Source organism: Panthera onca, chromosome B1 (genome assembly GCF_046562875.1).
Source record: "Panthera onca isolate mPanOnc1 chromosome B1, mPanOnc1 haplotype 2, whole genome shotgun sequence".
Classification (NCBI taxonomy): Eukaryota; Metazoa; Chordata; class Mammalia; order Carnivora; family Felidae; genus Panthera; species Panthera onca.
The window spans coordinates 41,190,565-41,204,091 of record NC_138342.1 but is presented as its reverse complement, the minus strand read 5'-3'; the positions used below and the strand labels follow the sequence as shown (position 1 = coordinate 41,204,091).

Here is a 13,527-nt window from a genome sequence, read left to right as displayed (position 1 = left end):
GGCTTGGGATACATCCATGAACAAACATCCCTTTCCTCCCGAGGGCTCCCATTCCACTGAGGGAGGAACAGACAATAAACACAATTAATAAATAATTCAGGATATCAGAAGGCGGAAAGCACTAGTGGTAAGAGTCCCAAGGCCGGGAGCACTGGGGCGGGCTGATGGGAAACTGGAAGCATGAGGAAGACACAGTTTATCTAGCTCCCTCATTCTCTCGGGGTCTACCATCCGCACTGATCCTTCGGCTTCCCAACGTCCCGTCGGTACGCTCTGGGCCCCTCCCTCACCCTTCTCCCATCCCTTACCTCTTTACCGCATCAACACCTACCTGGGATGCAATCTCTTACGGATTTTAGAAAGCGATTTCTACTATGATGGTCATGACTCATGAAAGCCTAATGCAACATTTCTCCAGCAGGGTTCTGAGAAACACTAATTTTATGAGATGTTCACAGGTGTTCTAAAAGAGGAATTCTACTTTTTTTTTTTTGGAGGAAGAAAGAGAGCGTGCACAAGTTGGGGGGGGGGAGCAGAGAGAGAGAGACAGGGAGAGAGAATCTCAATCAGGCTCCACGCTCAGCGGAGCTTAGGAGCCCTATGTGAGGCCCCATCTCACGACTGTAAACTCATGACCTGAGCCAAAATCGAGAGTCGGATGTTTAACCAACTGAGCCAACCAGGCGCCCGGGAATTCTATTTTCAAGTAAGTTTGAGAAACTCCCAGGAGGTCTCTCGTCTGCGGATGTGCATTGTGAATCACAAAGAGAGAAATATGAAGTGCAGATTTAGGAGACGTTGCCTTTTTCTCTCAGGGTATCTATCAACATCTCAAGAAACCAGTGTCCCACAGAACACAGTTGGGGAAATGCTGGTCCCATGAGCTACATCTCCATCTTCAATGCCTCCCTCCAACAGACAGAATTACAACACGTCTACCAAAAAAGCCCCTCATTTTACAGGTGAGAAAAACAAAGCCAGGGACACGACGTGACTCGTCCACAGTCCAATGATGAGTTACTGTTGGCTGAGCAGGACTCCAGCCCTCAAGCCTGGCCTCGGGGTCCTGGCCCAATTCTCCTTTTGCTGTTCCATATAACCGATGCCTATTTTTAAAGGGAATTTTCGAAACAAAGCTTTGATGCATGGGAAGAAACCCCTTCCTTTCTCTTCCTTTGTGCCTTTCTTCCTTCTTTCCCTTCCTCCCAAATATGCGAAGGCATCCAGGATCAAAAGATACAAACTGTGAATGAGCTAACATATGGAAACTTCCTGGCTCCATGCCTGACAGAGTTAAATAATAAATAGTAGTTCTTTTTCCCATTCCCTGCCCTCAAGTTGCTTACTGTCTAGCAGGAAGATCTAAAATAACTGTAATGGTCTTTTTAAAATTTTTTTTATTAATGTTTTTATTTATTTTTGAAGGAGAGAGAGAGACAGAGCATGAACAGGGGAGGAACAGAGAGAGGGAGACACAGAATCTGAAACAGGCTCCAGGCTCCAAGCTGTCAGCACAGAGCCCGATGTAGGGCTCGAGCCCACATACTGTGAGATTATGACCTGAGCCGAAGTCAGATGCTTAACTAACTGGCTGAGCCACCCAAGCGCCCCTAACTGTAATGTTTTTTAAAATTGTAATACAGAATAATAATAAAAGACAGAAGAGGGTAAGGGTGGAATTTAAGGTAGTATGTAGCATAAAGGAACCCTTGGGATAATCAGAGAAGACTTCACAGAGCAGATGCTTGACCTGGGTTTAGAGGGGTGAGTAAGAGCTTGCCAGGACACCAAGACATAGAAGGCAGCCAGACAGAGGGAAGAGCACATACTTGCAGACAAAGGCCTGGAACAGCCCAGCACTTCTAGGGAACTGGAAGTGATTTCAGCCCAGATGAAGCACGGGGATAAGGTAGGAAGTGTCTGTAAAAGTAAGAGGGGTGGGGGAACAGATCCTGTCTCACATGACCTCGTATGGAAACACCACTTAAAGGTTCTAAGCCAGGGAGTGATGGAGTTAGATGTGCATTTCTGGAGAGTTCACTGGGGGCGGGGCTAGTGGGGGCAGTGCAGAGAAGGCCACACTGAAGAGAGACCATGAAGAGGCAAGAGAGGAAGCCTAGATGAAAGACGGTGAGGGCTCCACTGAGGCAGATAGGGTGGGGATCGCAGGGGAAGGGATAGATCTGAGAGAAGTAGTAGAATTGACTAGACTTAATGCCAAATAGACACAGAAAATGAGAAAGACACAGTTGTAGGAGGACTCCTGGATTCTGACTCGGATGACGGAGTGATAGCTAGGAAGGGTGAAGCAAGGCATGGAGGAAGACGGACGTGTTTGGGGACTGGGAACTTCTGAGTCCAGACCTGGACACCTGGGGGTATGCTCTCATGTCTGCTGGGGAAGGATCCACCAGGCATTTGCCAAATGTGGGAACCTCCACACTGTAAGAGCAAACAGTTATCTGAGGCAGATGTTTTAAAGGTTCCTCCAATCTTTGTACATGAAAGGCTGGGCCTGAACACAGGAGAAAAGACGTATCCCAAAGAGTAGAGACAGGGTTAATGAGGACCAGGCATATGCAGGTTCCGACACTTAATCTCAAGACTGCTGACTCCCTGGGTGCCCCATGGTTGGAGCAAGTCCCAAAATATCACAGGATGCAGAGATCTCTCTGGGCGTCCCTCCTTCGCAGAGAATAGAGATCGATGCCCAGGCTGCCAACCTGTTTTCTCTCATCAGGGCACCGTGGTCTCGTCCCATCAAATGCCCGTAACTGTAAGGAGGGGTCTGAAGGAAATGGCAACAGCATGTCTTCTCTGCCCCTGAGAATGCTCCCCCATGTGGAAACTCCTCAGAGCACCCAAGCAGGAGCTCCCAAAACCTTACTTGGCCGGGCACAACCTTCAGCCCTCCATCGTCTGCTTTCTTGCAACCCTTCAGCACCGGGGCAAACACCCTCCACAGCACGCAGTAACGTCATGCAACGTTGTTGCTATCTAGGGAAAGTGGAATATGAAACACCTGGCTGGCGCAGATCTAGCTGCTCAACAAAAGAAGTATTTCTTCCTTCAACTTTAATAGCCAATTCCTTGATGGCTTCCAAACCGACACTCACCCAAATGGGTTAGGATCTGGCCCTGGATGGGGGTGCCCACTCACGGCCCATCTGGAAACAAGCGAGACCTCTCCAAAAATCCAGTGGGTGAGGAACACGAGACTGCCAAAGGCAGCCCCTGCCAGGCACCAGGTAGGTCTGGAGGCCACACCCTTGACTGCCACTCCAGTATTTTTCCCCTCTGGCTTACTGCAGTCGCCATCTAGGATAAAAAATGGGAAATGGTCAATTACATGAAAATGTACCCTCTATATTTCACAGACTTGTAGCAAGCAAGAAATGGTACCTGGCTTCAAGGAGCTTATTTTAGAAGGGAAGATGAGATGTGGCACTGTAATACAAAGCGGAACGTGCTGAGAGCTAGTTGGTGTGAGAGATGATTTCAGGCAGGCTAGATCAGGAATGCTTTGGGGAGAACCAAGCATTTTGGGATTTCACAAGGGAAAATGCAGCGAGTTCTTTACTTCATGTGAAGTTAACAGTATGAGCAAAAACATATACAGGAAGGGGCACCTGGGTGGCTCAGTTGGTTAAGCAGCCGACTTCGGCTCAGGTCATGATCTCGCGGTCCGTGAGTTCGAGCCCCACGTCGGGCTCTGTGCTGACAGCTCAGAGCCTGGAGCCTGTTTCAGATTCTGTGTCTCCCTCTCTCTGACCCTCCCCCATTCATGCTTTGTCTCTCTCAGTCTCAAAAATAAATAAACGTTAAAAAAAATTTTTTTTAAATATATATATATACATATATACATATATATATATATATATATATATATATACATATATACATATATATATATATATATATATATATATACATATATACATATATATATATATATATATATATATATATATATATATATATACATACATACAGGAAAAGTGACTGGTATGTTGAGGGAACAGATGCAGTCCTACTTGAGTGGAACATATTCAGGACACCAGGCCATGTCCCCGCCTTCCCCCAGGACACCAGGCCATGTCCCCGCCTTCCCCCCACCCCCAAAGAGGGCTCTCATCTACCCCACTGTGCACCCAGGGTAATAGTCGTACACTTACTGAGCAGTTCCTGAGTTTCAGGTCTCTTCCTAGCCTTTGATAGGAACTCATTTAATCCTGGCAACAACTTTACAAGGTAACCTCTGTTACTAGACCCATTTAGTAGATCCAAAAACTGAGGCCCAGAGAGAACAAGTCACTTGTCCAAGATCATACAGCTGGTAAAGAGAGCTTAGGCAGACCAACTCCACCACCTGTGTCCCTAACTATTCCCTACTTCCCGGGGCTGTTTCACCAAGAGGTCTCATTTCACTGCACCAATGACTTCACACACAAAAACGTAACAACCAGAGAAAATGCTGGCAGGAGAATGTCTTTGTAAGAACAGACAGCCTGCTGGGCAGATGGCCCGTGCTACTGGGAAGCTCTCTGCAGGACAGAAGAAAGTCTTGGGGTCTATTTCATGAGGAGGAGGAAAGCCATTCTGCCAATAAAGGAGTCAGAGGGAGAGAAGCAGAGCTGTGAGCCACAGGGATGATGGGGAGGGTGGTGAAGACAAAGGAGGCCAGGGCCTGGAGACTGAGCAGTCTTTGGGTGGGGAAGAGGGAGACCTAAACTGAATTTGCGGAGCACCACTGCTGTGGACTCTGGTCAGGGACCCCTCTCCCAGGACCCAGCAAATCTTCACTAAAACTACAAAACTGCCTGGTGTGATCTGATATTCTGGGGAAACTGATGAGGAGTCTGGGGTTTTGTAAATGAGGTACGGGGCAAAAACAGGAAGGGACCAACAACTGGGTCACATAAATTAAAACAGAGGCGAGAAAAAAGAAAACTCAAGTCAGGAAATGTAAATGATACCCTGAAGTTCAGATCCTTATCAGCCTGTACCTGTGAAATTTGCTGCCTGAGTTTCCACCTTCCAATGTTAGTGTTTTATGAATCATAAAGCATATATTAGGGCACCAGACTGAGTTCTAAATGTTCTAATAGTAATGTCACTTGACCAATATACTTGAATGATGTTCCCTTGTTCTCACTGTCCCTGTTTCATGCCAAAATTGGGGCGAGAGGCGGGTTATACAAGCACTTTGTTCATGCTGAGCCAAAACCCTCTAAACTTTCATTAATCTGTGAGATTTCTCCTTGTATTGACAAAAGAACAGTGACTCACTGAGACTCACACAAAAAGCCAGGTGCAAGTTAACCAGAATCTAGTAACACTTCTCCCTTCTTTTCAGAAGGATCTCAAGTTAGCATATGGAGTAAATATGCAAGCTGGGGATGTGTATGTCTCTGAGAAAGTCAGCTCCAAAGAGAGACAGGTGATTTGGTATAAATATGCAAGATTTCCTTTCTTTTTCAACCTTCAGACTTGGAGCTTAAACATCTTCAGACTCCCAGAAAAGAAAAAAAGAAACAAAAACCAAAAAACCCAGATAGTTCCCAGAGCCCTTGCTCATGAATAACTTCTCACAGTGTTAGAGATATACGGGGGTCAGTGTGGAGGAAGAGAGACGAAGGGTCTCATCCCTCAGCCCCATCCAGAGGGAGAGGGGAGAAAGACAAACTGAAAGCCAGCTGGGAGTCTCAAGCCTGGGTTACTTTCCCACTCCACACTGATACAAGCCAGAAATGGCTTATTATTCTCATCCTCGGTTCTGGCAAGGAAAAGGTGCCTTCTCCTTAGATAATAATCCACTGGCTGTGGATTATTATCCCTCTTTCAGAGGGAGCAAAAAATTGAAACAGAGGCATAGTGCAGAAAGACTTCTTATCTTTTCAAGATGTGTTCCATTCAGATAAGTACACTATGCAAGAGAGCAGATCCCTAAATAAATTGGGCGTACGCTTACCTGTGTAAATGCGATCAAGTGTGGCTATGGTACTTAATGTCAGTATCACTCTGTTGGACATCTGATAACTCCAGATTGGATTTAGTGAGGTGTACCATATGCGGAGAACAAGAAGAAGAATCTGTCCTAAGATGAATCCCCAGATTCTGAGGTACCTGTAAGAACAAAAGTATTTTTAATAACTTTTTATGTGCTTTCAATGTACCATGGTCAGAGTGAATTTCATAGTTTCATGGAATGAATCTATAAAGTAGCCCTGTTGGTAATTTGCAATAATGAACATGGCTTAATCTTCAGTCTTTATAAAGCCCATTACCTAGGCAACTTGTTGCAATCTCCTAATTCTCAAAACATCGTGGAGACTGATGGCAAGTATTCGCATTCCAATTTTCTGAAAAGGGGGAAAAAGTGAGACTTCCAGAAGCTGTATGCAAAGTAAATACTATCACTGAAATTCCTGGTCCCAACTTTCCCTTTGGTAAATGATCACACTTGTTTAAGATACGAACCTTTGTCAATGGATATAAGATACCATACCTTTGTAAGCCACTTCCTGTCCACCATGTCACGGCTTGTACTATCAACGAGGAAGACACTCCAAGGGCAAGGACCACTAGCCGAACTCTGGCATTTGGAGCCTGGAAGGAGGCTATGCTGCCTACAAACAAATTAAAGAGAGCTAAACATTTCCGGCAATCATGCATTGGAACACAATGGTCTGCATTCGATAACTGTTGCGTCTGATACCACCTCTACACCCAGGAAGATAAATATGGACTGTGTGTATAAATTAAAAAATTTTTAATTTTTTGTGATGTCATTCTTAACAATACGTTCACTACGTTCAAGTGTACAATTCAATGGTTTCTAATATATTCACAAAGTTGTGCAACTATTACCACTAATTCCAGAATATTTTCACCACCCCAAAAAGAAACTCCCTTTTCCTCCTCCCTACTGCCCCAGCCCCTGGCAATCACTAATCTACTTCCTGTCGTATAGATTTTTCCCATTCTGGGCATCTCATATCAGTGGACTCCTACAATAGGTAGGCTTCTGTGACTGGCTTCTTCCACTTAATCAGAATATTTTCAAGGCTTATCCATATTATAGCATGTATGAGTACTTCGTTCCTTTTTATGGCTGAATCATATCCACTGCATGGATATATTGCATTTCATTCATTCATCAGTGATGGACATTTGGGTTGTTTCCATTCTTTGGCTACTAAGGATAATGCTGCTAGGGGTGCCTGGGTAGCTCAGTCGGTTAAGTGTCCGACTTCGGCTCAGGTCGTGGTCTCACAGTTCGTGAGTTCAAGCCCCACGTCAGGCTCTGTGCTGACAGCTCAGAGCCTGGAGCCTGCTTTGGATTCCGTGTCTCCCTCTCTCTCTGCCCCTTCCCTGCTTGCATGCATGCGTGTTCTCTCTCGCTCAAAACTAAATGAACACTATTTTTTTTTAAATCAGAATGCAGAAAAAACATTGACAATTATTAACTTTATCATTCATTTATAAATATATAAATCATACACTGGAGGCACCTGGGTGGCTCAGTCGGTTAAGTGACTTCAGCGTAGTTCATGATCTCACAGTTCATGAGTTCGAGCCCTGCATCGGGCTCTGTGCTCACAGCTCAGAGCCTGGCGCCTGCTTCAGATTCTGTGTCTCCCTCGGGGCACCTGGGTGGCTCAGTCGGTTAAGCGCCCGACTTCAGCTCAGGTCACGATCTCGCGGTCTGTGAGTTGGAGCCCCGCGTCGGGCTCTGGGCTGATGGCTCAGAGCCTGGAGCCTGCTTCCGATTCTGTGTCTCCCTCTCTCTCTGCCCCTCCCCCGTTCATGCTCTGTCTCTGTCTTAAAAATAAATAAACGTTAAAAATAAAAAATAAAAAAAATAAAAGCATCCAGATTCTGTGTCTCCCTCTCTCTGCCCCTCCCCTGCTCACACACACACTCTCTCTCTCTCTCTCTTTCAAAAATAAATAAACATTTGCATTTTTTTTTGAAAAAAGAATAATACTGCTATAAACATTTGTGTGCAAACAAGGTCTTATATGAACATAGGTTTTCATTTTTCTCAGGTATATACTGAGAAGTGGAATAGTTAGGTCATATGAGAACTCTGCTTAACACATCAAGGAACTGCCAAACTGATTTCAAAAGCAGCTGCACCATTTTATATTCCTACCAGTCATGTGTGAGGGTTCAAGTTCTCCATATTCTTGCCAACACTCATCACTACCTATCTTTTTGATTAGAGCCATCCTAGTGGGTCAAAATTTATCAGGCAAGAAAAAAACCTAAACCAATAGGAATATGAACTAGTTTGTAGTTAAGTACATAGTAATTAACCCAAAACATCTGAGGTGCCACATGAGGTGATAGCATGTAACACCCAGCTCTTCTCTGTCATTATATAAGGATTCCTTAGGACTTTGTCTTCAAAGACAAAGTTGTTTCATTTCCTTAGCAGCATCTGAAGGGAGTTTTAAGGTAAACCACGGCTTACAGCAGCCTCTGTCTAGCATCAGCAGAGCTCAGTGACTACCCAGAAGAGGATCTGGCCAAAACAGTCTCTTCATCCTCAAACTCTACATCACTTTCCTACCTACTCCATTTTCTCAAATTGAACTCCACCTCAACTCAAGTGATGGATCTGCACAGAGAAAGGAGGTGAAATGGGAACAACAGGAAGCATCCCAAATACCACACACACCCCAAACTTATTAATATCAACATCCCTTACAGCCACCAGAAGTTACTGGGCCAGAAGTGGATTTAAACAATCAAAAAACCACCCCAGTAACTCTCAGTCAATAGCTCTGTAGATAAGGCTTGACCCAGGCAGCATTGAGCAAAGGCAACAAAGAAGTGCCACTGATGAGACCACTCCCATAAAGCCAACCAAGGAGTGTGACGAGAAAATGAAGCCTGCAACACTCAGGCCACAGTAATTCCCAGGAGGGTACTGTAAGCCGAAGGCAGTGTAGCTCGGCCACTATACCCTCAACTCAGGGTAGAACGCCTCATTTCTATTATTTCTGGAGCTGACATTTTCACATTTGATTGGTCTTTCCATTTCTCTGGACGTCGTCTGCATAAAGGGTGCATTTTTCAGTGGTCTTTACCACTATCCTTTCGGAGCCCAAGATCTTGAGAAGCCGAGTCCTACACCCTTGCGGGTATCCACAGAACTCACTGCCCTAACCTCATTCTGCCTTCTTCGGGGACTGGCCCACAGAAAAGCAGAAGGCAATTTCATAGTAATTCCTGTCACTGTTTCTGAAAAAAAGTCAAATGACTGTATCCAGAGAGAAGAAATATATGCCACTTGGAAAACTCCAGAGAAACCGACTGCACTGCATTGTAACAGAAGAGTAAGACATCTGGAGTTTTCAGCTACAGATTCAACCAGATCACAGTCTGGTGTTTTTGTTTTCTAAACCTTTTCTTCCATGACCCCACCCTCTTACTTTTTTACTCCCAGTACTTCTTCAAGGTCTCTCAATATTTATTTATATTAATAATCTCAATTCCTTGGGACAGTAAGTGTACATTCAAAATTTTTAATTGATAATTGCTAATGGCGACATAACATACTCAAATTCAGAATCTAAAAGATACCAAAGGTATGTATTGCAAAGTTTCCCTTTTATGTCTGTGTCTAGATACCACTTTCAAGTAACTAAAATGCTATCAGAATTTTGTTTTTTGTTTGTTTTAAAATCCTTCTAGGGCCATTTAATGCATTAAAAGCTAAATATATTTCCATCTAAACTTTCTTACACAAATGTTAGTATTCTGCACACACTGTTTAGTGATTCCTTTTTTTCACTTAATAATATATTTAAAGACTATTCCATTCCTTACATAATGTTCTCGTTCTTTTACATAGCTGCCCAGTATTCTACAGTGTTCCAATTTTCAAACCATAATTTATTTAACCAATCCCATATATAGGACATGTAGGTTATTTCCAACCTTGCTATTACAAATATTGCTATAATGATTAACAACCTTATAGTTTTACCATTTAAAAAAAATTTTTTTTTAACGTTTATTTATTGTTGAGACCGGGAGAGACAGAGCGTGAACGGGGGAGGGTCAGAGAGAGAGGGAGACACTGAATCTGAAACAGGCTCCAGGCTCTGAGCTGTCAGCACAGAGCCCGACGCGGGGCTCGAACTCACGGACTGCGAGATCATGACCTGAGCCGAAGTCGGACGCTTAACTGACTGAGCCACCCAGATGCCCCTAGTTTTACCATTTTAAGCCATATGTAAGTATATCTGTAGGGTATATTTCTAGAAATGGAATTGCTGAGCAAAAGGGTATATATGTATTTGTAATTTTGATAAATGCTGATAAATTATCCTCTGCAGAACTTGTGCCAATTTACATTCCCACCAGCAATGTCTGAGTGCCCGCTTTCCCATCCTTACAATACAGTGTTACTCGACTTTGTTCTTTGGCAATCCAGTATATGAAGCTACATACAAATATGTGTGTGTGTGTAAGTTGTATTCTACATATTTTAATTTTAAAATACATATTTAAAAAATTACATTTTTCCCAGTAAACTGATCATATCCTTTGCTCTGTTATCTATTGAATTGTTGTTCCTTTTTATTATTGATTTGTAAAAACTCCATGTTAGTGATATTAGCCCTTTGACAAAAGAGTTACAAATATCTTTCCTAATTTGTTTGACTCTGTTTACTATAGTGTTCATTGTGTATAATTTTCCTACTTTCATGCAGTATGATTCAAGAATTTTTAATGGTTTCTGAGTTGTCTGTCATAGTTGGAAAAAAAGTACACAAAATTTTCAAGAGTTGACCTGTTCTCCCTCTTGATTTCAGTGATTTTTTTAGGCTTTTCCGATCTGACAGAAAAGTTAGAAATGTAAAAGACATTGGCTCTTGGTCTAGTCTTCCAGTTCTAGTAAAACTCTTTAAGATAGGAGTAAGAGAAAGAGTGATCTTTGTTTTTCATTTAATCATTTAGCATACAAAGAACAGTGTACATATTTTCACTTGATCTTGGGAAAAAAAAACAACAAAAGAACAAAAGATAAACACACACACACACAACACCTTCAAGAAGCACTTTTAAATCTTACCAATAGTAATTATCCGCAACAGGATTAGCATCCACCTCTTGTTAGCCAATTTCCAGAAAGGAGTAAGCGTTAGGAATATTGGAGAAAGAAACACTATGCCAAAACCTTCAAGCCCAGTGAGTTCTAGAGTTTGCAGGGGAAAGTAATAAATCATCGGTCCCAGGCCATGGTAGAGAGACCAAGAAACATACCCTAGGGAAAAAAGAAAAATGATTAAGGAGAAACTGTAAATGTGACTTTGTTTCAAACAGTAGCCCTGCCCCTCCACTATAAGGGCTCTGGCTGACCGCCCTCCTTCACGATTCTGACCCTAACTGGGTTCCTGTACAGAATTAATTCCTCCCCTTCCTCCAACAAGAAGAGAATGTCCCAGGATGAAAATGGCTTCCTGCTGTTGTGAGTCCCTTGACACCCCTTGTTTATTCCTTTAACCTTGTTCACACCCACACAGGTCATCCCTTTATTGAAACCTCTTCATTTGGACCATCTAGGTTGAAATTGATAAAATTTCTTTACCTAAGTCAACCATTCTATAAAGAGCAATAACATGAAAATCAAAAAGGGGAACTAACAAGGGTGTCCAGCTGGCTCAAAAGGAGGACTATGCCACTCTTGATCTCTGGGCTGGGTGTAGAGATAACTACCAAAAAAAAAAAAAAAAAAAAAAGGAACAAACAGCAGGTGGCCCCTCCTTTGCTCCCACTCCAGACTACATCCAAAGGCAGGCTAGTCAGGCAAGAATCATTTACTTGTAAGTAGACTTTTTTAAACCTAGCCTTATAAGACAGTATGGCGTAGTGAAATTCCAGGATCTGCAGTCAGGTTCACCTCTGCCAACTACTGACTGTATAATCTTCTACAACAATAATTAACTAATGGGCACTTACAATGCAGCAGCATCTGTGCTAAGTATTTACAGAGATCTTATTCCTCCTACAGCTCATGTCCTATGAAATGGACACTTTTTACTCCCCTCTTACAAGCGTAAAAACAAACAAGAACAGAAAAACTTCTGAGATTCAGAAAGTAATTGTCTAAAGTTGAAAAAGTGGCAAACGGCAGAGTGAACTTAAACCCACGCAGACTGGCTCCAAACGTAGCCATCTAACCGTCACGTGTAGTAACTTTCTCCCGAGGTACTTCTCAGGCTCCCTTTCTGAACCAGCAAAGTAGTCCTTTCAGCCACCTCACCGAGTTGCTAAGATCAAATGAGATCAAGTACACAGAATACCTAGCACCCTGGGTACTTACTGAACGTAATTCACTTTACACCGCTGTACTTAATACATTTGAAGCTAAGGGGGAAAAAAAGTGGGGGGTACCCTCCCGAGTATTAGTAGCTCCCAGAAAATCAAGTTCTTAGGAAGGTGCCCCTCCCAAGCGAAAAGAATGTTTCATAATGAACAGCGAGATTATAACACTGTCCCAAACATTTGGGAAATCTGACTTCAGTCACACGACTCCGAGAGAATTGCCCAATAATTGTCCTTGGGGCTTTTTGCAAAGCTGCGAGGTGCGCACACGGGACCCCAGTTCGACGCTTTTCGCGCAATGCCCAAACGAGCAGCCGCCACCGAGGCCACTCGTGCGGGGCCAACACAGGCAGCAGCTGCCTCCTTGCGTGCTCACCTCAAGCCGCTGGGGGACACGGGGACCCCTTTCCTTGTGAAAGTTAAGGTCCAGTACTGAATCTTACTAACGTAAAGGTCGCGGAGGCGGCCGGTTCGGGAGCGGTCCCAGCCGCGCGGGGTCAAGGTCGACACGTGGAGAATAGAGCGCCATCCCAGGGTGGAGTGGAGCTCGGAGGCACCGTCTCCCCCACGGAATCCTCGGCTTCCGAACCTCAGTCTAGGTCTTGTCTTTTTTGACGACGGTAGCAAAAGTTCCCAGAGGACTTCTGCATCCTGGGCGCGCGGCGCGCTCCCTCCCGAGCCCAGCCAACCGGCCGAGCGCCGCGGCTCCGGGCCGGGTGGCGGGCAGGCCCCCGCGAACGCGCGCCCGGGGGCGGCCTCAGCTTACCCAGGAGGCTCTCCAGGAGGATTTCTCGCCACAGCCAGGACATGGCCGCGACGCGCAGCGGCGCTTCCCGAGCGAGCAGCGAGCGCCTGCCCCGCCGCGCACGCCCCGCGCCCGCCGCCGCGTCCTCCGGAGCCGGGTCCGCGCGCACGTCCCCTCGCCGAGCCTGCTGCCACCTCCAGCCCCAAGGCCCGCGCGCCGGGCCGGGCCGGGCCCAGGAGAGGGTGGGGCCGCCGCGCGTCCGCCCCCGCCCACCACACCCAGCCCAGCCTGCCCCGGCCCGCACCACCTGCTCGCTCCGCCGCCGCACCCCCGGCCGGCCGCCTCCGCCCCGCGCCGTGGCGCCAGGCAGACTCGCGGGGGCCTGGAACCCCGTTGTCGGGGCGAAGGTGGGGTTGCCCGGCCCGGCCGCAGAGCAG

General features: G+C 45.3%; 1 protein-coding gene across 1 annotated transcript in view; it reads right to left on the bottom strand.

Moving 5' to 3' along the window:
* Positions 1-13,258, bottom strand: part of CWH43 (cell wall biogenesis 43 C-terminal homolog) — a 56,352-nt gene extending 43,094 nt beyond the window's left edge. The window contains exons 1-5 of the mRNA XM_060655065.3: positions 13,112-13,258; positions 11,093-11,284; positions 6,509-6,629; positions 5,972-6,126; positions 3,117-3,318 (exon numbers count right to left, since the gene is read on the bottom strand). Of these exons, the coding sequence (XP_060511048.3) occupies positions 3,117-3,318; positions 5,972-6,126; positions 6,509-6,629; positions 11,093-11,284; positions 13,112-13,154 (713 nt within the window). The 5' untranslated portion in view covers positions 13,155-13,258. The remainder of the gene's footprint in view (positions 1-3,116; positions 3,319-5,971; positions 6,127-6,508; positions 6,630-11,092; positions 11,285-13,111) is intronic.
* Positions 13,259-13,527: the final 269 nt, after the last annotated feature.